This window comes from Ziziphus jujuba, chromosome 9 (genome assembly GCF_031755915.1).
Source record: "Ziziphus jujuba cultivar Dongzao chromosome 9, ASM3175591v1".
Lineage (NCBI taxonomy): Eukaryota > Viridiplantae > Streptophyta > Magnoliopsida > Rosales > Rhamnaceae > Ziziphus > Ziziphus jujuba.
The window spans coordinates 17,109,143-17,136,451 of record NC_083387.1 but is presented as its reverse complement, the minus strand read 5'-3'; the positions used below and the strand labels follow the sequence as shown (position 1 = coordinate 17,136,451).

The window sequence follows — 27,309 nt, the reverse complement described above, 5'->3', positions numbered from 1 at the left end:
GGAGGAGAACTAGCCAAGCACCAATTTCTACATGGGGAAAGATGAAAACTTTAATGAGAGAGAGGTTTGTACCTAGCCATTTTTATTGTAGTATTTATCAAAAGTTACAAACTTGTTCTCAAGGTTCAAAGAGTGTAGAGGAGTACCACCAAGAGATGGAGTCTTTAATGCTTTGGTGGAGAATGAGAAATCTACAATGGCTCGTTTTCTTATGGTTTTGAATAAGAATATTGCTGACCAAGTGGATTTGCACTAATATATGGATCTTGAGGAAATGTTGCATATCAAAATCGAGTAACAACTAAAGAGGAGGGGTACCACACATGTATCTAGTGCACCAAACCCTTGGAAATCAACAACCAATCTATGGAGCACCAACAAAGCCAAACAAGATTTCAAAACAACTTCAAGGCCAAAAATAGAAGCTAAGGTTGAAAGTTCTAAGCCATTCCAATTAAGTAAGTCCGATCCAACCTCTTCTCGTAATCGTGATATAATATGTTTCAAGTGTCAAGGTAGGCGACATATAGCCAGCCAATATCCAAAATAAATGACAATCATCATACAAGTGCTTGTGTTTGTGTTTTCTCTAAAATTGACCTTAAAAGTGGATATCATCAAATTCGCATGAAAGAAGATGATGAATGGAAAACAACTTTTAAAACTAAACATGGATTGTATGAATGGTTAGTTATGCCTATTGGTTTAACTAATACACCTAGATATTTATGCGTCTTATGAATCACGTTTTAAGAGCATATTTAGGAAAATTTGTTATTATGTATTTTGATGACATCTTAATATATAGCCATAATTTAGAGGAGCATGTTGAGCATCTTAGGGCTATTCGTGATGTTCTATGAAAAGAAAAATTGTGTGCCAATCTTAAGAAGTGTACTTTTTTGCACTAGTGAACTTGTGTTTTTAGGTTTTATTGTTATAGTCTTGCTAGTTTTTATAGGAGGTTCGTGAAAGACTTCAATACCATTGCAGCACCACTTACAGAAATGATCAAAAAAAGTGTAGGCTTTAAATGGGGAAAGGAGCAAGAAAAGTCTTTTAATTTGTTCAAAGATAAACTTACTAATGCACCTTTGCTTTCTTTGCCTAACTTTGCTAAAACATTTGAAATTGAGTGTGATGCATCAAGTATTGGTATAGGAGTTATTCTTATGTAAGTAGGTAAACCCATTGCCTACTTCAGTGAGAAATTGAGTGGAGCCGCATTTAATTATCCGACATATGATATGGAGCTCTATTCATTAGTTAGAACATTGGAAACATGGCAGCATTACCTTTGGACAAAAGAATTTGTATTGCACACTAATCATGAGTCTTTAAAGTATTTAAAGGGTCAAACTAAACTCAATAGGTGTCATGGACATTGGATTGAATTCATTGAGACCTTTCCATATGTGATCAATTACAAATCAGGTAAAGAATTAGTAGTGGCTAATGCATTATCAAGAAGTTACACTTTGCATTCCACTTTGCATACTAAATTGTTAGGGTTTAAACATATTAAAAGTCTTTATGCAAGTGATGATGAGTTTGCTAATATTTATTTGTAATATAAAAGGCATGTTAAAGGTAAGTTTTATCTTTCTAAAGGTTTCATCTTTAGGGAAGATAAATTATGCATTTTTAACTGTAGTTTGCATGAATTATTGGTTAGAGAATCTCATAGTGGTGGTTTAATGGGGCATTTTGGTGTAGCTAAGACATTAGATTGGTAGTGCATGAGAAAGGATGTAGAGAAAATTTGTGGCAAGTGCATTAAGTGTAAACAAGCTAAATCAAAGTTGAACCCTCATTCATACATGCCATTACCTATTCCTAGTCATCCTTAGATTAATATCTCTATGGACTTTGTATTAGGATTACCTAAAACAAAAAGTGGTAGGGATTCTATTTTTGTTGTGGTTGATAGGTTTTCTAAAATGGCACACTTTATTGCTTGTCATAAAACAGATGATGCATCCCATATTGCTAACTTGTTTTTCAAAGATATTGTTAGATTGCATGGTATGCCTAGGACAATAGTTTCTGATAGAGATGCAAAATTCGTAAGTTATTTTTGGAAAACTTTATAGGCTAAACTTGGTACTAAAGTGTTGTAGCGTCGCTTTCGACTAAAAGCATTAGCTTTTCTTTAACATTAGGTGACACTTTCAAAGCATCGGCTCTTCTTTGGTGGTTTTAGCGATGCCATATCTACCGACACTTTATGAAGCTTCAGCTTTTATTTTGCACAATACTTTAATTGTGTCTGCTTTCATCGCAATTCTTGTAGTGCGTGTACATGGAAGATATTTCAAGCCTCAAAATTTCCTAATCTTCAAAAATGTAGTAGGCATTTCATGACTGCCATTGAACGCAGGTTACGATTCGGACCCAATATGTGGAAGTGTTGAGTAGTACCTGCATCCAATGTACTGGTGGGAATGAGCATACAAAAATAGTTTTCCCACAAAGGAGTTGTGCTGGGTAACCTACAATTGAAAGATGCCAACATGAGGAAGGAAGAAATACATTGGTAACCCGAGAGTGGATTCAATTGGCTAGCCTGATAGTTCATTTCCAGTCTGTGGCAATCTAGAGATAAAGTTTTGCTTATAAGGCTTATAAAAGATCATATAACTAGATTTTTGACGATTACGCCATATTTGAGAGTTTATACATTGTTGTTAAAAGAAAAATACAAGAGTTTTTTGCATTATGCATTTCATATGCATTGCAAAACATAGTTTACTTACTGAGCTTCTAGCTCATAATGTGTTGTGTTGTGGTTTCAAATAACTACACATAATATGAGTTTAGCAGAAGTTTATGCATGGTAGCAGCTAGTTATAGGCAAGACATTACCAAGGGGTTTCCTAAACCTATATTTTTTAAGAAAAAGAATAGTAGTAGACTGTAAATTAGCTTTAGCAGTAAAGTTGGGTCTATATATGGGCACCACTTTTGAACGTTTACTACCCTGCAATCTTTTGGATCCTTAATTAAAATATAATGGATCTATAAATCAATTTATGTTAGTCTTTGGTAAAGTAGAGTTACTCACACATATAGTTACATTCCTCGGTTAAGTAGATTAACTAAGGGGTGTGACAAAGGATAAATTAATAATCATTTTATTCTTTTAAAAAAAAAATAGCTACAATCCAAATAAAATAACTCAAGAAACTCAATCCTCATAACTTTTCTATCCCAAATTTTCTTAAATTATATTTTCCAAAATAATTCAACCATAAATGTTTTTCTTGTTTATATTTTTTAGGAACACAACCATCAGTTATCTATAATTTTCATTTAAAAAAAAAAAAACCCATCAGTTATCTCCATTATTACATGTAAGTCTCAAAGTTTTGTTATATATATGGTTCTTGAACAGAAAAAAACCCAAAGTGACAACTAAGTCATGAGTGGATTAACTAGTTTGGTTCGCCAAAAAATTAAAGAAAACATAATCAATTTTTACAAAAGAAAATAAAAATAGATAAATAACTAACCCAATTAGAAATTTATCAAATACAAAAACAAAAAACAGATCTATCGAAAGAATAATACAATCAAATGTTCAACAAATCATTTCCATCTCAAGGAAACTAAGAATTTAATATCAAAATTTCATCTTATATATATATACACATATATGCATATTAAGTTGACTCAAGAACACAGATAAAAGGGAGATGGGCAGAACCGCTATGAGCATCAGCTTGGAAGAAGAGAATGTGAAAAAGTAGAGAGGAAAAGAGAAAAGAAAAATAATAATAATAATAATTATTATTATTATTATAATTAAAATAATACTTAATTAAATTTTTAGTCTTTCTAATTTTTATTAAAAATCTAATATGCAATTATTAATTTACCTTTTTGACTGCTAAAGTTAAGGGGACAAACTAACATCGGTTGCTTTTGACGAATTCTAAACTTTAAAAGAGAATAGTGATGAATTCAACTAAACTTAAGGGGTATATTCAATATAAATTTTAATGGATTTAAAATAAATTATAAATTTTAAAGGATTTGATAGAATATAATGGAATTTCATAGATTTTATAAAAAAATTTATAAGAATTTAATGAAATCTTTGGGATTAAGATTGGATTTCATATTAACAATTTTCTTCACAATTTCATTATTAAAATCCTTTTAAATCCATTAAAATTCATCATTTTTTAAAATCTTTTAAAATCAACGACTTTTTTAATATCATTAGATTTTAAAAAAAATTGACAAAATCCCAATTGAATACACTTGGATTTTATGGATTTTAATTGACTTTTATAAAATCTATTAAAATCTGAATTGAATATCATTGAACTTGTATAGACTCTTTTAAAATCTAAATCGAATATCTTTAAATTTTTTAACACTTTTAAAATCTTTTAAACTCTACATTAAATATACCCCTTTTAATATTAGAATATACTTGTGATATCTAAGAAGGGGTTCAAATATAATTTGTCAATTTCAAAAAAAATCTAACCAAAATAAATAAAAAGAGGATAAATTCAAACTTATATATGTAATTTTTTTCTATGACAATGTTAAGTCTTGTAAGGAAAAAAAAAATGGAAACAAATCTGTTAATTTTGGAAATCAATTACCAAAAAGAAAACAAGAAAGATATAGAGAAAATAAAAAGTCTACAGTGGAAAAGAATTCTCTTATTCGTCATTGCTAAAACAGGCCCAGACATGGAGAAATTGTGCAGTCTTTTCCCATTTACCTTTCAGACAAGGAAATTAAGCAGCTTTTTCCCATTTGCTTTTAAAATTTTGATGAGATGCACCTCAACTGTTTATTATGGTCAATCTATGCCGTGATTGACGTATTTATCTGCCCAAATTAACCAAATCATACGTCTTCCAGAATGCAGAGAATTAGAGAGATTCTTATATATTCTTTTATTTATGGACAATTGACTACACATTTTGAACGAGTTCTTCGTGTCAAATTATATATATAGAACGATGCAGTAGAGGAAACGGCCAAAAGCTTTGCTAATTGCTTGGCAGTGGAAAATTTCCACAAATGACTTTTACGTTGTTTGATCAATATATATTTTCTATAATTTTGAAAACCAGATCACAGAGCAGAGGGAACACTTTTCTAGATGCATTTTAATATTTCCATACACAGGATTTAAAAAAAGAAATATTAGAAAAAAATTAACAATATGCATATAGCTGTTGGAATTACATAGAGTAGTTGCCTGCATATATTGTACAGTTTCCTTAACGTACCCAATGGGTTACAAACCTTATCAATAAATCCATTTCCCAATGGGTTACAAGCCTTATCAATAAATCCATTTCCCCCTTGAGAATTCCGAAAATAACCCAACGAAAGAGAAGTACTTTTCTAGATGCATGCACGCATCAAATTTCCACGAAGAAATTAAATACAAAAAGATATTAAAAATCACAAAAATTAAAAATTAAAAATTAAAAACTGGCAGCTAATTACCCTAGAGGAATATAATTTGTAAACCTAAATGTTTATAACATTATTGCAACATTTTTATTTTATTTTATTTTTTTAAAAAAAGGCAAACTTACGCCACCTAAATGTTCATGCTATTTCTCACTCCAAAAAATACTATTCTCGCATGAAGTAGACGCATAACGCAATTTTTCTTCTACATTTCTTATATGAGGCTCTAATAAAATTCCACACCATATCACTCTGTAAGATCCTCTCATTATCTGTCTCGTTTTCCCTTCGACCCCTCGAGATTAAGCATTTCATTGCCTTGTTGAAATCAAAACCAAAATGGGTATTCCAAAGGTTTTAGTAGCTATGATCATTTCCATCATATCCTTTTCCTTGCTCCAAACCTCCCATGCTCAAAACTCGCCGCAAGACTACTTGAACGCCCACAACAGCGCTCGAACCGCGTTTGGTGTTGGACCCTTGGTTTGGGACGACAGGATCGCAGCCTTTGCACAAGACTACGCTAATAAACACCAAGGTGACTGCAACATGGTGCATTCTGGAGGGCCTTACGGCGAGAACCTTGCAAAGAGCACCGGTGATCTTTCGGGTACTGAGGCGGTGAACTTGTGGGTGGAAGAGAAGCCTAACTATAATTACAATTCCAACTCCTGTGTAGGTGGACAGTGCCTACACTACACTCAGGTGGTCTGGGAAGACTCGGCTCGTGTAGGGTGTGGTAAGGTTCGCTGTAACAATGGAGGAACCTTAATTGGCTGCAACTATGATCCACGAGGTAATATGTATATATTATACATACCTCTATAAATATATATATATATATATATATATATAATCTCAAGGTTGCCAATTGGTCTGTTTGGTCGTTATTTAACACAGCCAGTTGCGTAATACAATTTCCATCCTCCTCTTTATTACTTCCATTATTTCACGCAAAGAGACTTCGACAAAGAATCACAACTATAAATTTCCCCAATGTAGATCTCATTTGTCCTATCAATTGTCCCTCAAGAATTTGGCATTGCATCGCATTGTTGAATGCACAATTATCAAAATGGGTATCTCTAAGATTTCCATAACACTCTTTTGCCTGTAACGATTAGTCCTGCAGCTCCACTCTCCGGCGCCCAAAACTTCACGCAAAACTGCCTGAACGCCCACAACTCAGCTCGAGCCGTGGTGGGTGTCGGACCCTTGACGTGGAATGATAATGTTGCAGCCTACGCGCAAAACTATTCCAATCAACGCAGAGGAGACTGCAGCCTAGTGCATTCTCAGGGGCAGTACGGCGAAAACCTTGCATGGAGCTCCGCTGACCTTTCCTGCGCTGAGGCGGTGAAACTGTGGGTGGCAGAGAAGGCTGATTATGATTACAACTCCAACTCCTGTATCGGGGGACGACAGTGCGGGCATTACACTCAGGTAGTTTGGCGAAACTCAATCCATTTAGGGTGTGCGAAGGTTCGATGCAACGATGGGGCTACCTTCATTACTTGCAACTATGATCCCCCCGGCAACTATGTTGGCCAGCGTCCTTACTAAGTGCGTATAATGTTGCCAATACAACAACATATGTGTATGTGTCTATCTATATTCTATATATATATATATATATATATGATCTACGTGGGAAGTGTAATTGAATAAAAGCATGAATTGGAAATTCAGTTGCAAGAATTTGATAGATCAAAGGTAGGCTATACTATCTTAATTTCAATAAGAATTTCATCAAAAGGTTGAAAGAAACAAACTCTTATTTTTTTAATAATTACCTTTTTATGTAATACTATATAATGAGATTAGTATATTACACTGTACACTTTCAAAGTTTCTTTTAATTAAAACTTGATATCTTCATGAAGTTATAAAAATATAAATACAAAAATATCCGGTTGTAATAAAAAAAAAATCTAAAAAATATGCAGTGTAAACTCTGCTATGCTACAGTAGCAATATTGGAATCATGTTAACATGAACATAAAAAATATCTAAAATATATTAAATTAACTATAGAAATTACATGTTTTATTATTTAATTGGTAGATAATACAATAAATATTTATGAATAAAAATATTTATAATTATTAACAAATTTATATATGATAAATGAATGAAAAAATTAATGTCTTATATGCTTATAATAATTGTTATAAATTTGTTAGATGATACATAGTAAATAAAGTAATAAAAAACAAATGATATATTGTATAAACTAAATAGATTAATTGAAAAACCAACTAATAAGCTTAAAAAATGAATAAAATTAAAATGTTATAGTAATTTAGCAAGAAAATTTTAATTACTAAATAAAAAAGAATAGAAATGGCCAAACAAAATAAAAATTAAAAATATCCATGTAACACAATTGAAAGCGATTTCATATGTTTACAAATTGCACAAGCGAACCTAGGGTCTTTTTTCTTTTAGAATTTTTTAACATAATTAATTTCTATTAAATAATCAAATTGTGAATATGTGCAGTGCACCTCTCATTTTACTCCCACACCCCAAATTCAGTTTCAGATTTTTCTTCTTTCTTTCTTTCCTTTTGTTTTTCCTACTTTTTATTAGTTTTAATGCAACTTTCTCCCACTTATCCCTTTTTTTTTTTAATCCACCTCTTACTAATTTATAATCATAATTATTGAATATAGTTATTGTCTACTCATTTTTAACAATATAATAACTAATAATCACAAATTTAAAAATAATAATTATTTAAAATGACATAATTTAATACAGTTATCTCGTGTCGTGTCGTGTCTATTACGTGCCCGTGCCCGTGCCCCCGTTTTGTATTTGGGCCTAATCATAGGCTTGTGTCATAATCAACCCTGGGCTAAATTTTAAGGCCCAAACATAGCTTATTTCGTGCCGTGTCGTGTCGTGCCATGCCAGTGTCCATGTCAAATTTTGACATGTCATATTTGTGTTGTACCTAAATTTAATGTGATGTATTGATCCCGATTTCGTGCTGTCCGCCCCAGTTTAACACTTCTAGGTTGGAGACAACTCCTAGATAGGGTTAAAAGGGTAAAAAACTTGTTATCATTATTATTGTTATTTTTTTCCCAAAAAAAAAAATATATTATCGGATGGTAAAATTTTAAGGAAAGAAGTGATTTGTGTATTTCTTAGAGACAATAAAATATAATATATATGTATATATCATTTTAAAATAAGTAAGAAAAATATATTAGCAATAACAAAATATTTAAATTTGTATATATTTATTTTTATCTTGGTATCTTTTTTCTACTATTTTTTTTATCTTATTTTGGTCATAATTACTTTTTAGTTTTATAATTAAATCTACACATATATATCTATATATATATATAAATTTATATATATATATATATATTCATATATATATCTAGATTTATATTAAAATTTAATGCTTGAAAGGTATTTACCCCAGCATCTCGAGGCTTAGGCCTTGCCTCATCGAAGGTAAAATGACCGGCTTTTAAAACACTGTTTATAATAAGACATTTATTTTAAGCAAAATTTTCAGGTTTATAAATTTAAAGAAAAACTACAATTAAAAATCTTGATTGAAAATATTGACAATGGAGCCTAAATTGAAACCAAAATGAAAATGGAGGCATTTAATTGAAAATTTTGAAACTTGAGGCACTCAATTGATGTTGAGGGCAAATTATAGGTGACAAAAAGTATAGTTAACCCCCTTTTTTTTGAAAAAAAAAAAGAAAAAACCTTTTTTTGTTTTGAAAAAAAAAAAAAAAAAAGAGAGAGAGAAGAAGAAGAAAAGAGGAAAAAACACTAGCATTAGGCACACCGCAATTAAGATTTTTGTCCAAAGGTGCGTGCATCATTATCCTGACCTTGACTAGTTTTTCTTTTGCCTAGCAAGTCTGAAGAAATTTTTTCCGAATAAAAATTCTATGTTTCTAATTCACACTCATACCAGCCATTGGGCCATGGTGGTGAACAAAATTTGTCTATCATAAATTTTTATCTCTTTGAAGTAGCTGTTTCTTATTTGAAGACTCGCAGAATTTCAATACCAACAATAGGTTTGTGAAGAAATGAAAGTAGGATCCATTTCATGATGATATTGTCATCTTTTAATTTTTATTTCTGATCAAATACATATATATTTCAGTAAGGAGAACCCAAAAAAAAAAAAGAAAAAAAGCATGCAAAATAAGAAGTATATTTTACATTGGGTAAAATCATATGTTTCCATTTTTATTTGACTATGATAAAATCTCATCTCATGTAATTTTAAAATGTATTTATTAAATTTTTTTTCACTTATTCTTTTTTATTTTTTTATTAATATTTTTAAATGATGTGGCATTATATCAATGATAAATAGATATGGAAATATGAGAGAGAGAGAGAGAGAGAGAGAGAGTGGGACACGAAGAGAGTGACACTTTTTTGATTAAATGTTACTAATTATTAAATTTGGGACACTGCATATTAAATCGTAACTAAAAGATACGTCACTATATTAGGTTTCTCATGTACTGTTATGTGCCTTTTATTTTTAAAAATTAAATAGAGAAGTTTTCTTTTTCTTCTTTTACAATTTCAAAAGATCTTCACATAGTTTTTTTTTTTTTTCTTTTATACATTACAATTTAAATATAAAAAAAAAAAAAGATAATATAACTTAATATACTATTCTTAATACCTAAAATACCCATAATTTATGCAGTCCTAAAATCAAGACAAAATCATATCTTTTTCACCAATCAAACACCGTAGTAAGAGACAAAACCTAATGGATTGAAAGATCAATTCTAGCTATTCACTCCACAATTCCAGCAACTCATTCCTTCAAACTGGAACTTCTAATCTAGCATCCACTCTAACAGGCTTTCTATCCCATCTCATCTGCTTCCTCCCATATATTTGCCTTGGCTTATTCTTTGTCCCTACAAATTTCTCACCTGACGGTCTGGTCTGAAGGCTTTTTGGCAAAAGAAATTGACACTCGTATCCTATTGCAAGAGTTTTTAAGAGTGGATACTATTTTAAGGGGTCCATTCAATATTTTAAGTAGAGCTTTTGGATGTAAAGCTTTTGACTGTAAACCTTTTTAAAGAAAAGATTTTATTAAAAGCCTAATGACTATTTGGTTGTTACTTTAGAAAGTGCTTTGAATACTAAGCAGATCGTTTGGCAACATAATTTCAAAGGTGTTCTAAACTCCCAATTCATACATAAATTATGTAAACGACATTATTTATTTATTTTTGCATGCAAATATACTTATTTTAAATCATATAAAATAATATTAAAATTAATATCATAATTAAATATTTAAGGATCAATTTTATATAAATTTCATTATTTAAAATGTAATTGTTTTATTATTTTTTTAAATAATATAGAACTTAGTTATCGCATATATTTGATACTTACATATATTGAAAAAAAAAATAATAATAATAAAGTAATAAAATTGAACTATCATTATGACATATTACATTAACCTTAAAAAATTTATGAATTATACAAATTAACATTCCATTTCATCGAAACATAAAAAGATTTGCAATATGGCCTCGCTTATCATTCATCTCATATTCTTGTGGCACATGATAATTATTTTTTCCAACTTCTTCTTCATCTTCATTTCTTACTTCACTTGTAGGAAGTAATTCATCATCATCATCATAATGAGTAAACTTTTGACTCTTTTGAGCATGTATTCTTATTAAATTATAGATAGCCCTTGAAGAGCAATAACAATTTTTACCTGCTTTTGAAAATGAAGACTAGGCATTTGATGTAAGACTCTCCATTTATTTTTCCAAACACCAAATGTTCTTTCAATCGTGCATATCAAAGAGAAATGTGCATGATTGAATACTTCCTTTTTTCCCTTTGGAAGGCCAACAAGCCAAAAATCTGGAAGATGATGTCGTTCACCTTTCTAAGGTCCTAAATAACTTTTCGTGTAAGGGTATCCTGCATCTACTACTAAATAATACTTCCCTCTATTTAAATAAACAATTTCAAATTTAATAAATTTGTAAGAAAGAAAATAAAATAATAATAAAAAATTTAAAGAATAGAAAAACATAGAAATAAAATGTAAACAATGTTTCAATTCACAAACCTCTTGGTGGATGAGGAAAATGCAATTTTTTTTTACACAGAGCCACCAAGAAAATTCATCTGTCATGGGTTGTGCCCTCCCATCTTGTCAGGATCCGTCCAAAATTCTTTCCCGGAACCCTAGATAAGCCCTGATCCCAGGGAAACCCTATCGGACCCTCCAATGGAAAATCCGGCATAACCTCGCCTAAGGGTTGGACTTACCACAAATTTCCTGCACTGAAAACGCACTTCTATATTCATCCCCTTATTCCTCCCACAATACTACAAGTTGATTCCACAGATTTGCAACACTCCAAATTAATAACAGTAACTCAGTGCATAAATAATACATAAATGTCTGAGACAGTATACAGAGCTTCACGAAGTACTACTAAGTATAGAATACAACATGGATGAAAGAAATATTACAATTTCAATAATTGAAGAACAGGGTACTTCTCGAACTAAGACAGTGATGAAGATCAAGTCCGCTTTGGATGAATACCGACAAACCTAGTACCTAGAGGAACGGAATTTAAAAAATATGAGATGCTAATCATCTCAGTGAGTGATTCTATCTACTGTACAATTATAATACCACGATAATTAAGTAGATACATAATAATTAATTGGAAATAATAACTTCTCTCAAAACCCTTACAATTCTCTCGGTTGGAAAAGTTTCCCTTTTAAAACATTTTCACAAAACCCTTTATTCGTAATCCCCGAAAACCAAGACATCAATTCATTCAAATGAATATAAAATAAAATATAATAAGTCAAGCATCCAAAATTTATATTTTAAAGGAAATTAATTTATTGAATAATTATGTAAAGGAAAAATTAAACCAATTTTAAAATCTCCATTCAAATAAATACCAAAAACAGTATTAATGATATTCTTAATTCCAATACAATTTCAAAATATTTATTTTAAAATTTCAGTTCTGAAAATCACTTCATGCACCCACTATATACGAGTGGCGCCAACAGTACCCAACGTCCCAAGGTACGCCAGACAGGAGATTATAGAGAGAAACCGGCATACGGTTGCGTGGCGTCCTACCGCGCCGCTGCAAACAGGTGTCCCGGCCATGGAGGGGTGGCCTACCCTCATCCGATAGCAAACACAGGACAACCCCATAAAATCACCTGCGCGCTACTCACACCCACCCGCGCGCTAATCACATCCGTGTGCACACTAACCATATCACATATAAACAGAACACCAGTACGTGTATGGTCCATCTAAAAATCATAAATCAATACATCTCACAATTTCAAATTTTCCATAAATATACCGGGTTTATCCCATCCAATTAAACCCAAAACTTTTTTCACAATTCCTTTATAATCATCGTCATAAATTCCATAATTTTCAAATCCACCAGCTCTCAAATCTACCAAATTAAATATTCAAATTTTTCCAATAGCATAAATATTTTTGAAATATAATAAATTAAATCACATAATATTCCAGGGGCATACTTATAAAAATTGAAGTCACCAACATAAACAAATATTTTCCTTGAAATATTTGAAAATCAAATCATGCCCAAAATAATGTTAAAACCACAAGAATTTCATATATAATTAAATTCCACAATTCTCAATACCATAAAATAATTTTCACATGGCATAAATTTATATAATGCATATTTTCTTTAATCAGAATAAATCCACCAATAATTTTCATAATAAATCAATTAAATATTTGCACATAAAATATAAATTTCAAACATTCAATTCACACAGAATATTCACAAATTTAATTCCCGAAATTAATTTGAAGGTGGGTCACTCACCTTAAGCACGTATATCAATCAAGATCTTCTGCAGGATCGACTCTACTACCTGCACGTGCACCTAAAACATCCACAATACACCAAACTAAATATATTAATATTTTAATCGGGTAACTCCCACATGGGTACTCAGGGAGCGAACACAAACGACAACCAAAGTTGACGAGTAATATACCGAATCGAAGCTTGAGCGACGAGGATTACAAATCCGGTCTTACTTCCCGGAGATTGACCGGTGGTGGCCGGAATCTCGACGGAAAGCTTTCGGGATTCAACTATTTGATTCTCTCAATCCATCGCGAATTGGCGGAAAAGGACCCCGGATTTGGATTCAGGGGGTCGGAATTAGTGGAGAGGACCGGTGGTGCAACTGGGTACTCACCGGAACAGTGATTTCCGGCGAGCCACTGCGGTCACCGACAACCGTCGCCGGCGGCGGCGCGTGCGGTGGCTGATGGCTGAGATTTTTGGGGGTTTTGTAGATCAAAGGGAGAGAGTTCCAACGGGACTAGCGGTGAGGCAAATGGAGGTCGGACGGCAAAGAAATCGGGGTTTGAAGGTTTTCGGCGCCTCACCGAAAAATGCTCCGATCATAGCGTGTCGGAGGTCCGGTGGCCGTGAAATTTGGTGCGCTGGCCGAAAATGAGGAGGTGGTGAAGGGTGGCTGGTGGGTGTGGCCTGAAAATGGCCGGAAAGGGGTCAAATGGCGGTGGAGGGGAAAATTGCCATCGAGCTTCGCCAGCTCGATCTGGGCGTGTCCGGCGACCGGCAGTCGTAAAATTTTGCTTTGAAATTTTGGGGTTTGGTCGTGTAGCAAGGGTCGGCCGGAAAATTTGACGATTCTGGCGGTCGATCGTTTCTCTCTCTCCCTCTCTCTCTCCTCTCTGTCCACCCACGTGGACCAATCAGGTGACGACACGTGGCATTACTGTGCACTTAAGCCAGATATAATAAAATATTACGGTATCCGGCAAACTTCACACGTCTATAACTTTTTAACCAGATGTCCGATTTAAGCGTGTCGCTAGTCTATGAACTTGTATCGATGAGTACTTTACAACCATATAAAAGTCAAAGCAAAATTATACAACAATAAAAAGTTAACTTCCGGCACCTTTTGGACAGTTTACACCACGCCTTGTTTTGCCCATAACTTTCAAACCGTAGCTCCGTTTTTGACGTGCTACTAGTCTATGAACTCAGGGCATCATGCACTTTGCCATGGTACCCTGGTCAACTAGAAATTTCAACTGGAACAAAAAGTCAACTTTTGACCCACTCGGTCAATGGTCAACCTCGGTCAACGTGCACGAATTCCGATGTGGTTTGGGACGGGGTGTTACACATCTAGCCCATGCAAATGTAAAACACATATTAGAATAACATACAATCATTACATTTTGTGCAGTGATGCCTTTTCTACCAATATATGGTATTTGCTTTGACCTTAGAACCGTAACCGGCATATATGTCCCCTTAATTGCTCCAATGCAGTCCTTAAAATATAGCCAATAACTTCTATCATTTTTAATTTTTTCTAGAACCCTTATAACATGTAGATCATTAGGCTTTATGCAATCAATTTTCATACATGAAACAGCATCTACTACAATTTCAAACCATCTAGATATAGAGTAACCATGATTTTGAAATCTCTCTTGAACCATTCTATTACATACTCCATGATCTAAAATGACCAAAAACATAGCTGCCACCTCTACTAAAGTACTTGTTTACTTTTTTTTTTTATATCGTAAAACTCATTCAACAATTTAGACATTTTGATAAAAAAAATGTTTTTCCATTCCAAATTGTTGATGACATGGATAAGCATGACCATTAAGTACCTCTATCACAAACGTCCTTCTTGTGTAGTGAAATGTTCTACAACGTTTTTTCATATAATAGTTATAAAATGTTCTACTGTTATTGCTACTCGTGTTTGTACCATGTATGGACCCTCCCATAATTATTTATTGGAACCCTAGGATAGTCCTGACTAGGGAAAATCCCACCGGAATTTCAATAGAAAACCCGATAGCATCTCCTCTGTAAACTGGACTTCCCAAAATATTTCATGCACAGAAAAGTCACTCCAAAAGTAAACATTTGCCTTATTCCTCTTTACCTTACTACAAGTTTCCACAAATTTGCAAAATTTCGATAATAATAGTATAGGAATATAAATATAAATAATAAATAATAAATAGTAAGTACCGTTTTACATGTCAAAACCTTTCCCGGAGCTCCTTACTAAACCCCAGGTGGCCTTATCTCTCCCTAAGTTTTTATTCAGTATAGAAAATATGTACTTCTATAAACTCATGGCCACTCACACCTCCTATTTACTACAGTTTCACATTTTTATATCACTTCGTAAATATACCAGCACATAAATGTAAATAAGAAGATAAGAACAATAATACAGACTATCTCAGGTCCATAATACATCTAACAATAAGTGATACAACAACAACCATAATAATAATAATGATAGTGATGATGATGATAATAAATAAAGACAACCTGGGTCTAAAATCGTAAACCATACAACCCACATCTTAATATTTAGGAAATATGTAGATACGAGTTTATTTGTTAAGAAATGATCATTGTAAAGTATCCTTAATAAAATAAATTATAAGAGAAAACATATACAGAAACAATACTTTAAATTAAATAGTTGAGATTTTAATGATAATTACAATAAAATCATTACTATTCAGAACCAACGTAAATTTATGTTTTCCCTATATATATAAATATAATTATGTAGACAATCTATCGATGGATTTGATTAACCTACCCATATAAGCTAATATATCTGCTTGAATGCTAATACACTTGCCTGAAGGCTGAATTACTTACCCAAAGGCTAATATACTTGCTTGAATTTATCGGTCCATTATAAATATAGTATTGCCAGTACGGCCAAATGTGATTGCCTATAATGGCCATCCAACCTATTGATCTCGTAGGTAGTAGAGATACGATACTGATATGAAACTAGAGCGATCTGTCTCTAAACCCGTAACAAAGATTGAATTAGACCGTCTAATTACAAGTTATCAGTGGAAGACCTTGATCTGTTACCTATATTTAAGGTAAGAACCTTGGTATAGTGAAGACGCCACAATAGGGTGCCGAATAATCTATTGATAAGTCAAATTTGAACTCCACAAGCAAAGCTTGAAAAGTTCGATATAGTTCTTAGAGAACCAAAAGAATCACTCTCACTTTGAATCAAAATTGTAATCTGATTTTTATTCATGTCTTTTGTGCCTTTAAATAGGCAAAATAAATTACAAAGCTTTCCTAAATTTGCTAAAAATAATGATGGGATAATGATGGACGAAAATTAGGTTTAGGAAACCTAATTTAGCTCCTAGTTTTCTAATTTGAATGATCTTTAATTCTTTGACCAATTCAACTTTAATAAAATTAGAAAAGTAATTTGAAATCCTAATAAAAACTAAATTAGGAAAATAAATAGGCAACATGCCAAAATCCAATCAAGACATAAATAAAAACTAATGTTTTCCTAATTATAAAATTCGACCAAGCTTAGTTGGAAGCCATGTAGGCGCATATCACCCTCCACGTGGCAAAAGTGTCATTTCACCATAAGATGCCACATCACCACGTTGTAGGATTCCTTGCGTTAAGCTCTCTTTCATGTTGGCATCCACCGTTCCAATCATATGGATCAATTTTTGTTCATTTTCAGTAATGAACATGCCTCCTTGATATGTAAACACCTTTTGGATTAAACCATTTAGTGATTTTTTAAACCGCTTTGCTCTAGCTCTAGTCATTAGCCTCGTAGAGATTTAAAGTGGCTCTTGACTCCATCTTAAGCTGGTCCTAGTCCTGTTCTCATCATTCCCCTCCTCTTGAAAGGATTTGTTCTCAAATCATCACCTGCATAAAAAGAACATAACTCGCAACATTAAAGGTAGCACTTAAATTATACTTACCTGGTAAATCAAGTTTGTAAGCATTTTCATTAATTTGCTCCAAAACTTGAAAAGGTCCATCCCCATGCGACACAAACTTCAACTTTCGTTGCTCTATAAACCTCTCTTTTTTTAGGTGCAACCAAACCAAATTTCTTTGGTCAAACACTATCACAACAAATCCTAGACATACAAGCTCATATCGGTAAAAATCATACTTTTTAATATTAGCAAATAATCTTTTCCAAATTTTTAAATCTCCACTAAGTAAAGCTCTTAGCAATGCAGATAAAGTTTTATACAACAAAAACATCTTTAAACAAATATCTTTATAAATCATGTTCAGCATAGGTTTATTACTCACAAATGCCTTTTTAAGCTCACCTAAGCTAACATAAAAATTTTCGTTTTTCTTTTCTTTCCTCTATTTTACTTTCTCACTCAGAGGTTCCATTTGTTTTCTCTCACACTTGGCTTTTTCAAACTTTCTCACACTCTCTGGTTTCTCTCTTTCTTTCCCTTCTAATTTGAATTTAGAACACTTACCTAGTTGTTCTTGCATGGTCTTGTTCCTTTGAATAGTTGTTGAAGCCACGGGTGCTATATTAGCCTTTTCTTTAAGCTTTTCAGCCTCCTTCCTTTGTAGAGCCAATTGATCATCAAAAACCTGTTTAGGAGTCATTAGCATAAGCACCATTCGTTTATCCTTGAAGTTAAAGACAATCTTATTAGTACGACCATGATGATTAGTATCTCTATCAAATTGCCACGGATGTCCCAAAAGCAAATGACCAGCTTGCATTGGTACCATATCACAAATAACCTCATCTTCATAATCACCAATAGAGAATGTAATCTTCACTTGCCTATTCACCTTCAACTCTCCACAATCATTAAGCCATTGTAACTTATATGGTTCTTGATGCTTCATAGTGGGTAAACCTAGTTTTTCAACCATAGTAACACTAGCAACATTAGTACAACTCCCACCATCAATAATCATACTACATACTTTATCCTTCACTTTGCACCTACTATGAAAGATGTTCTCCCGTTGCACTCTTGTTGCATTTTCTTCTCATCTTTGTTTACAGTTAGAGCTCTTCTAGCAACCAATGACAAGCCCCCATCAATTGGATACTTGTAATCTTCTTCACCCCTTCAATGGTGGCATAGATTCAGTGTCCGACTCTTCCTCTTCAGTTTCGATGTCTCCACTTGCCCGAATCACCATGACCCTCTTATTTGGACATTGAGTTGCAATATGACCCCTGCCTTGACATTTAAAGCACATGATATCTCGATTTCTAGTTGAAGAATAATCGGATTTACTTACTTGCTTGGATGAGGATGGTTCGGCCTTAACTTCGGATTTAGGCCGTGTGGTGGCTTTATCTTCAAACTTGGGCTGATTGGGTTTCCATGTGGATGGGCTTGCTTTCCAAGTGTTTTAAGCAATACTAGGTCTTGTGGTACCCTTCCTCTTGAGTTGTTGCTCTACTTTGATGGCCATGTGGAACATCTCCTCAATCTCCACATAATGATGCAAGTCCACTTGATTTGCTATTTTCCTATTCAGACCAGCCAAGAAATGTGTCATGGTCATTTGCTTTTGGGACATCCGTGGCAATTTGATAGAGATACTAATCATCATGGTCGAACTAATAAGGTTGTCTTCAATTTCAAGGGTAAACGAGTGGTGCTTATGCCGATGACTCCTAAACAAGTTTTTGATGATCAATTGGCTTTACAAAGGCGGAGAGAAGCTGAAAAACAACACAATCAAACTGTATCCAAACCAAGAGAAGAAAAAGGGTGGTGAGGATGAGAGTATAAGTTAAAAAGAAAAGAAAAAGAGTGGAAAGAAAAAAGAGAGTTTTTATGCAAAACATAGTGAGATGAAGAAGCTTTTTTGTTGTAGAAAAACTATGATTGTAATGATGTACAAAGAAGCATATATAAATCATTTTTCTAACCCTGATGAATTTGTTTTGCCTAGTTCTATTGTTTCTCTTTTACAAGAGTTTGATGATGTCTTTCCCGAGGAGATTCCAAATGGGTTACCACCGATTAGAGGGATCGAACATCAAATTAATTTTGTTCCAGGATCGACAATTCCAAACCGGCTAGCTTATAGGAGTAATCCAAAGGAGACAAAGGAACTTTAAAGGCAGCTAAGTGAAATGCTTAAAAAGGGGTATGTTAGAGAGAGCATGAGTGCATGTGCTGCATCTGTGTTATTAGTCCTTAAGAAAGATGGAACATGGAGAATGTGTGTAGATTGTAGGGCTATTAACAATATAACTGTCACATATCGTCATCCTATTCCTAGGTTAGATGATATGCTTGATGTATTGTATGGTGCATGCATGTTTTCAAAAATTGATCTTAAAAGTGGTTATTATCAAATTCGCATGAAAGAAGATGATGAATGGAAAATAGCATTTAAAACAAAGCATGGTTTGTATGAGTGGTTGGTTACGCCAGTTGGATTAACTAATGCACCAAGCACTTTCATGAGATTAACGAAGCATGTCATGCATCCATTTATTGGGAAATTTGTGGTTGTTGATTTTCATAAGCATGTAGAACATCTTAGGATAGTTTTAGGAGTGCTTAGGAAGGAAAGATTATTTACTAACCTTCAGAAGTATGATTTTTGCAAAGATGAACTTGTATTTCTAGAATTTATTGTGAAAGTGTTTGATCCAGGAGATTGGGTTTGGTTGCACATAAGGAAGTTGAGGTTTTCAAAACAACGAAAGCCAAAGCTTATGCCACATGGAGATGGTCCTTTCCAAGTATTGGAGAGACTTAATGACAATGCTTACAAATTAGATCTTCGAGGTGAGTATAATGTAAGTGCTACTTTTAATGTCGCTGGTTTATCTCCTTTTTGCGCAGGTGACGATTTGAAGACAAATCCTTTTGAAGAGGAGGGGAATGATGAGAACATGACCAAGAGCCCTTCAAGATGAAGCCCAGATCCACTTCAAATGTCTACAAGACCCATAACCCGAGCACGAGCAAAGAGATTGAAAGAGGCACTAAATGGTTTAATCCAGGAGTTGTTTACAACCCAAGGAAGCAAGTTCATTAGTGAAGATGAACTAAAATTGGTCCATATGATTGGGATGGTGGATGCCAACGTGAAAGTGAGTTTAACGCATGGACTTCTACAACATGGTGATGTGGCACCATATGGTGACATGGCATCCAACTAAGCTTGGCCAAATTTTATACTTAGGAAAATATTAATTTTTATTTATGTTTTGATTGGATTTTGGCATGTTGCCTATTTACTTTACTAATTAGTTTTTATTAGGTTTTTAACTTATTTTCCTAATTTTATTAGAGTTGAATTGGTCAGAGAATTAAAGGCCATTCAAATTAGGAAACTAGGAGCTAAATTAGGTTTCCTAAACCTAACCACATTAGGTTTCCTAAACCTAACCACCTTAGGTTTCCTAAACCTAATTTTCATCCATTATTATTCCACCTTTACTTTTAGCAAATTTAGGAAAGTTTTGTAATTTATTTTGCCTATTCAAAGGCACATAAGTCATGAATAAAGAGGAGATTACGATTTTTATTCAAAGTAAGAGTGATTCTCTTGGTTCTCTAAGAACTATATTGAACTTTTTCAAGCTTTGCTTGTGGACTTCAAATTCGACTTATCAGTAGGTTATTCCGCACCCTATTGTGGCGTCTTCACTATACCAAGGTTGTTACCTCAAATATAGGTAACGAGTCGAGGTCTTCCATTGATAACTTGTAATTAGACGGTCCTAATTCAATCTTTGTTACGGGTTTAGAGGTAGGTCGCTCTAGGTTCGTATCATAAGAAGTAGTTGAAAAGGCATTAAGTATAATATTTGGCTAATGCGATTGTAAATGATGAAGTCTTCATTGACTACTATAATGAAACAAAACTCTTCGAAACCAAAGGAAAGGAAAGGAAAGGCAACAATGAAAAAGCAAAGGAAGATACCAAGTAGGTCCAACGAGGGTTGAAGAGACAATGCTGCACAGAAGCCACAAAACTTAAGGTGGAATCATCTATAGAAGGTAACAACACTTCCAAAGCCAAAAGCTCTTGTTTCTTATGTGGTGAACCACATTGGATTTCAGATTACACAAAGAGGAAGGCTATAAATGCCATGACCGCACAATACAAAGAGAAGAAAGTGGAAAGGATGAGCATGGGTTCTTTGCTATTGTTGAATGCCATTAGGGCCGCTCCCAAGGAAACAAGGAAGGGTCACCTAATGTTCATTGAGGCAACAATCAATGATGTGCTCACCAAGGTGCTAGTCGTTATGGGTGCCACTCATAACTTCCTATTGATGGAAGAGGCACGAAGGCTTAAAGTAAAGGCAACGAAAGAAGTTTGGTCCATGTAGGCAGTAAATTTAGTTGCAAAGACTTTCCAAGGAGTTGCTTGAGGTGTGTAAGAATATGTTAGCTAATTTAACCTATTAATTGTGCCTAAAGATGACTTCAAGGTTGTCCTTGGCATAGAGTTTTTAAACCAAGTCAAGTCTTTCCCACTTCCATTGATGAACACAACGTGCATCATGGATGGAGGAGTGACTTACCTAGTTCCAATGGAGAGAACTAGCAAGATAGAGGCCAAAACTTTGTTGGAGATGCAATTCAAGAAAGACATTAAGAAGGAGCAAAGCTACCTAGTTTTTATACAAGAGCTCAATGATTATGCCTCTAATGATGCCAAGATATCTCTCGAGTTGTAAGTTGTGCTCAAGGAGTTCAAGGAAGTGATGCTTAAGAAGCTACCCAAAAAACTATTGCCTAGGAGGGAGGTGGATCATATGATTAAGTTGGAGCCAAAATACAAGTCATTCGCCATGAGCCCATACCACATCCTATCACCAAAGTTGGAAAATCTTAGGAGACAACTTAAGGATCTCCTCAATACGGGGTGCCTTAGGCCTTTCGAAAGCTCCAAATGGTGCAATGGTTGTTCTAAAAGAAGAAAGATGGTTCTTTTCAAATTTGCATCGACTATCAAGCATTAAACAAGATCACGATCAAGAACAAGTACCCCATCCTTCTCATTGTGGCCTCTTTGACTAGCTGCACAAAGCAAGGTACTTTACCAAGCTTGACCTTCCTTCTAGTACTACTTAGTGCACATAGTGGAACGTGATGAGGCCAATACCATCTGCATAACAAGGTACAGTTCCTATGAGTTCTTAGTAATGCCTTTTGGCTTAACTAACACACTTGCAACATTTTGGTCATTAATGAATAAGCTATTCCATCCATACGTTGCAGCATTATTATCATACATAGCAATCCTATGGACTTATAGTTGATATATTAATAATTATATGAAAAAATATCAAGGAGGTGTATATTTTAATAATTATTTTTCACATTTTACATCTCAAAATGAGAACAAAAAAGATACTAACAATTTTCAATTGCCTAAGAGTTCTATAAGTATTGAGATGATATTTATAAAATATAATGTAATTGTATTAATTGTTTAATCTTAATTAATAAGCAATTTTATTAAATATATACTCATTTTTTTGCATTTTTTTATTAATAATAGTTTATTTATGATCATTACTACTTACTATAAATTAAATTGATTAAGAAAAGTATAATATCTAATCAATATTTTTGCATTTTTTTAAAATAAGTTTGATAATTGGTTGATTTAATAACTTAATGCTAAAATTTCATCAAAAATTTTCATTTTTAAATCAATTTCGATTATTTTTTATGAGTTTTTATGGATATTGGATACTTTCTGATATTTTTATGAAAAATTAGAAACACACCACCATCTAGAATGAAGAAATTTAACAATTTTGTCTCTAATATTCAACAACTATGATGAATGCAATCAAAATTAAAATACTTACTAATCTCAATAACAATATGCAGCAATATAATTAGAATAATGGAAAAACAAAATTAAAACCATAAAATTTCAAAACTTATCCAATTTGAAGCTCAATACCGAAAATTAATAAGAGTTGAAAAAAATTTTCCAACTTATGATCATGCATAGAACATAAAGAAAGAAATAATGCAATTTTAGAAACTAAAAACCCAATAACTTTACTAATCCTATTATGACTAAGTGATGAGGACATGACCAAGAGCCCTTCAAGATGGAGCCCAAATTCACTTCAAACGTCTACAAGACCCATAACCCGAGCACGAGCAAAGAGATTGAAAGAGGCACTAAATGGTTTCATCTAGGGAGTGTTTACAACCCAAGGAAGCAAGTTCATTAGTGAAGATGAACTAACATTAGTCCATATGATTGGGATGGTGGATGCCAATGTGAAAGAGAGTTTAACACATGGACTTCTACAACATGGTGATGTGGCATCATATGGTGACATGGCATCCAACTAAGCTTGGCCAAATTTTATAATTAGGAAAATATTAATTTTTATTTATGTTTTGATTGGATTTTGGCATGTTGCCTATTTACTTTCCTAATTTAGTTTTTATTAGGTTTTTAAATTATTTTCCTAATTTTATTAGAGTTGAATTGGTCAAAAAATTAAAGGCCATTCAAATTAGGAAACTATGAGCTAAATTAGGTTTCCTAAATCTAACCATATCAGGTTTCCTAAACCTAACCAAATTAGGTTTCCTAAACCTAACCACATTGGGTTTTCTAAACCCAATGTTCGTCCATTATTATTCCATCTTTACTTTTAGCAAATTTAGGAAAGCTTTGTAATTTATTTTGCTTATTTAAAGGCACATAAGCCATGAATAAGGAGGAGATTACGATTTTTATTCAAAGTATGAGTGATTCTCTTGGTTCTCTAAGAACTATATCGAACTTTTTCAAGCTTTGCTTGTGGAGTTCAAATTCGACTTATCCACAGGTTATTCCGCACTCTATTGTGGTGTCTTATTTATACCAAGGTTCTTACCTCAAATATAGGTAACGGGTCGAGATCTTCCGTTGATAGCTTGTAATTAGATGGTCCTAATTCTATATTTGTTACGAGTTTAGAGGCAGGTCGCTCTAGGTTTGTATCACTAAGAATGCAAAAATTAAAATTAAAAAAATAAATAATGCAATTTTAGAAACTAAAAAGCTAATAACTTTACCAATCCTATTATGACTAAGAATGCAAAAATTAAAATTGAAATTAAAATAAAGCAATACTAATAATTTCAGTAGCAATAAGAAACAAGTATAAAAATCTGTAACAAAATTTCCAACACCAATATATATTAAGTATATTGCGCCAACTCCAAATAAAACAAGAAAATATATTAATTTTTATAAAGCCTAATAAAAATAATAAGGCAAAAAATTTTCAACACAAAATTTTCTTTAAGCTCCACTGAAATTATGAAGAAGAAAAAAAAAATCGAAAAGAAAGAAAAGAATTGAAATAGAACAAATTGGAATCAAATTTCAAATAAGGTGATCAAGCTAATTTGGAAAATAAATCCTAACATGCAATCTAGTTCAATTTCAAAGGAAACAAAAGAAAAGATAATTAATAATATAATTGAACCATATAAATCAACTAAAACATAATCCTTCCCAATAATGACGCTAAAAATTTATTATGAGATTTTCACTGATAGATATAAGAAATATAAAATGGTTAAGGTGAATAACCAAGTATCAAACCCAAAGGGAACAATTAGGTTTAATTAACTTATCATTTCTAGACTCAATTATTAAATTAATAACATCATAAGAACTAATTGATTTTTGAACTTTTTATTTAACAACACAATTAAAATCAAAGAAAATCAAATAATATTAAAGAAATATCAATTGAACTGTGTAGAATGAAGCTATAATTGTAAAAATTGACTCACGATACAAGATAGCCTCTAGAATACAAAGACTTAAGAATTGAAGAGATTAAATAGACACACAGGTGGTGTTCGGAGATACACTATCACCTGGCCTTTATCATGCTTCAATTCTCTTCTTCTTCTTTTAGATCTTCCAAGCTTCAACTAAAGTTCTTCAATAGTGGAGGATGGCGTAGGGTATAAGTATAATATTTCATAGTGAAAATCAAACCCCTTTAATAGTTAATTTCTAATTTCCTAATTTATAAACTACAAAAATACTAACAATATCTTTGAAAATAATCAACTCCCAAAAATTAGGAATGTCACCTAATATCCTCTAATAAAAATAAAAATTTTAAAATAGTAATTATCAATTATTTAGCAACCAAGTAACTAGGCTTCGGAGCTTGGTTACTATTGAACCCGGCCTCTATCTTAATGTCTTTGAATTAAAAATTAAGGCTCACTTCGTTAGCTTGTTTCCTATCCTAGTTGTGCATAATGTATCTGGGCCCACTGAATACTTCGATCCAATATTTCAATAAAATATAGCTTCAAAATCTTTTAGGTCTAGAAAATGCAATGCAAATGTGTTGACTTCAAACAAAAGCCAGCATTGATTCTTTAATCCTGCTACAATGAAATTTTATAGAGGTGCTTTCTTATGTGTCTAGAAAATTCTTCAACAAAAACCACAAATCTTTAAATTTGGAAAATGCAATGCAGATGTGTTGATTTCAAATGAATGTTGGCGTTGATTCCTTACTCTTGCTACAACAAAATTTTACAAAGATGTTCTCTCATGTGTCTATAAAATTCTCCAACAAAAATCACTCAAAAGTTCCAATTGTAGCTCGTGATATAATCAAAATAATAATTGCTGTGCAAATCTCTAATACCATAAAATACGCTAGAGGTATAAATCTTTGAAGTTCAAATAAAATCTCCAAGCTTATGAAAATCACATCTAGAATAAATATTCAGCTACTCAACTCTATTAAAGCTCAATAAATGTGTCTCTTCATCTTTCTTCTAAAAAAAGCTAGAATAGTTTCAAAATTTTTAGTATTTTTACCTATAAAATGATAAAATAATACAATCAAATGGAAATTCATTTCAATTAAACACAATTTATTAAGAAAATAACAAATAACAATCATAAATAAAAGCTATAAAATAGTAATATTTAACACTCATCAAAAACCATCACTTGAGGTGCTTTCTATAAAGGGATGAACGACAAAATATGTAGCATCTTGAGTTTAGGCCTAAAGGGCTTTTTTGCTGAAAAGGAAAGCAAAAGGGTTATTTTGAAAAACAGCCACCGTCCGGGTCGAAAATTGAAAAATAGCAATTTAAAAAAAAAAAAAATCAAACTTTTAACACATTATGACCAAAATACCCTTATTTATTATTTATTATTTATTTTTTTTCTCTATCAAAATGCAAGGTTTCTTCTTTCTTTTATTTATATTTATTTTTCTCTACTTTCCCTTTCCCTTTCAAAATGTAGCCTAGGGCTTTCCTTTCTACTTTCCCTTTTGAAAATCACCATCGCCATCATCACTTTGACCAAAATTCTCCTCTTGTTCACCAGTGTCATCCTCGCCCCATCGTTGTCCCACCAAAAGTAGTTTGATTGAGAGCCCCATTGGTAGAGCCTTCCCACACCACCGTCAACCCTACTATACGACCTCCCGTTCTCCATCGTTGTACTTGCACCACCATCATCCCACAAAATGCCAGTCGTCGCTGCAGTCGCAGGCTGCGTCCATGCTGGTGCCACCATAACTACCCATTCATTTTGCAAGGGTTGTGTAAGTTTGTTTATTTAACACAATTTTGGATTTTATTTCTTTCATAGTGTTCAATTTCGGCTATGTAGATAGATTTTTTATTATAATTGCAAAAACGCTTATGAATTGATAATTCAAGGTATACAGTAGGGATTCAACATAGGGAGGGGCAAGAATAATAGATGTCGTAGAGTAGAAAGGAACAACTTTTTTTAGGCAGAGCAGGCAAAGACAGACGTCCCTGCAGTAAAACATACATGGCTACCTTTAACTTTGGCTTTGTAGACAGATTGATTCTTATTTCTTTTACAACACCAATAAGTGCATGAAAATTTTCAACCTGACAAGTATCACGACCCCAATAATATATTATTGCGT

At 32.9% G+C, this 27,309-nt stretch overlaps 1 protein-coding gene and 1 pseudogene across 1 annotated transcript; both read left to right on the top strand.

Moving 5' to 3' along the window:
* The first annotated feature begins 5,730 nt into the window (after window positions 1-5,730).
* On the top strand, window positions 5,731-6,507 carry LOC132799401 (pathogenesis-related protein 1-like). The gene is made up of 3 exons (XM_060811210.1): window positions 5,731-6,251; window positions 6,353-6,356; window positions 6,451-6,507. Exons 1-3 carry the CDS (start codon window positions 5,788-5,790, stop codon window positions 6,505-6,507), a joined length of 525 nt encoding a protein of 174 aa, XP_060667193.1. The 5' UTR covers window positions 5,731-5,787.
* A 16-nt stretch (window positions 6,508-6,523) lies between these two features.
* On the top strand, window positions 6,524-7,011 carry LOC132799488 (basic form of pathogenesis-related protein 1-like; annotated as a pseudogene).
* Window positions 7,012-27,309: the final 20,298 nt, after the last annotated feature.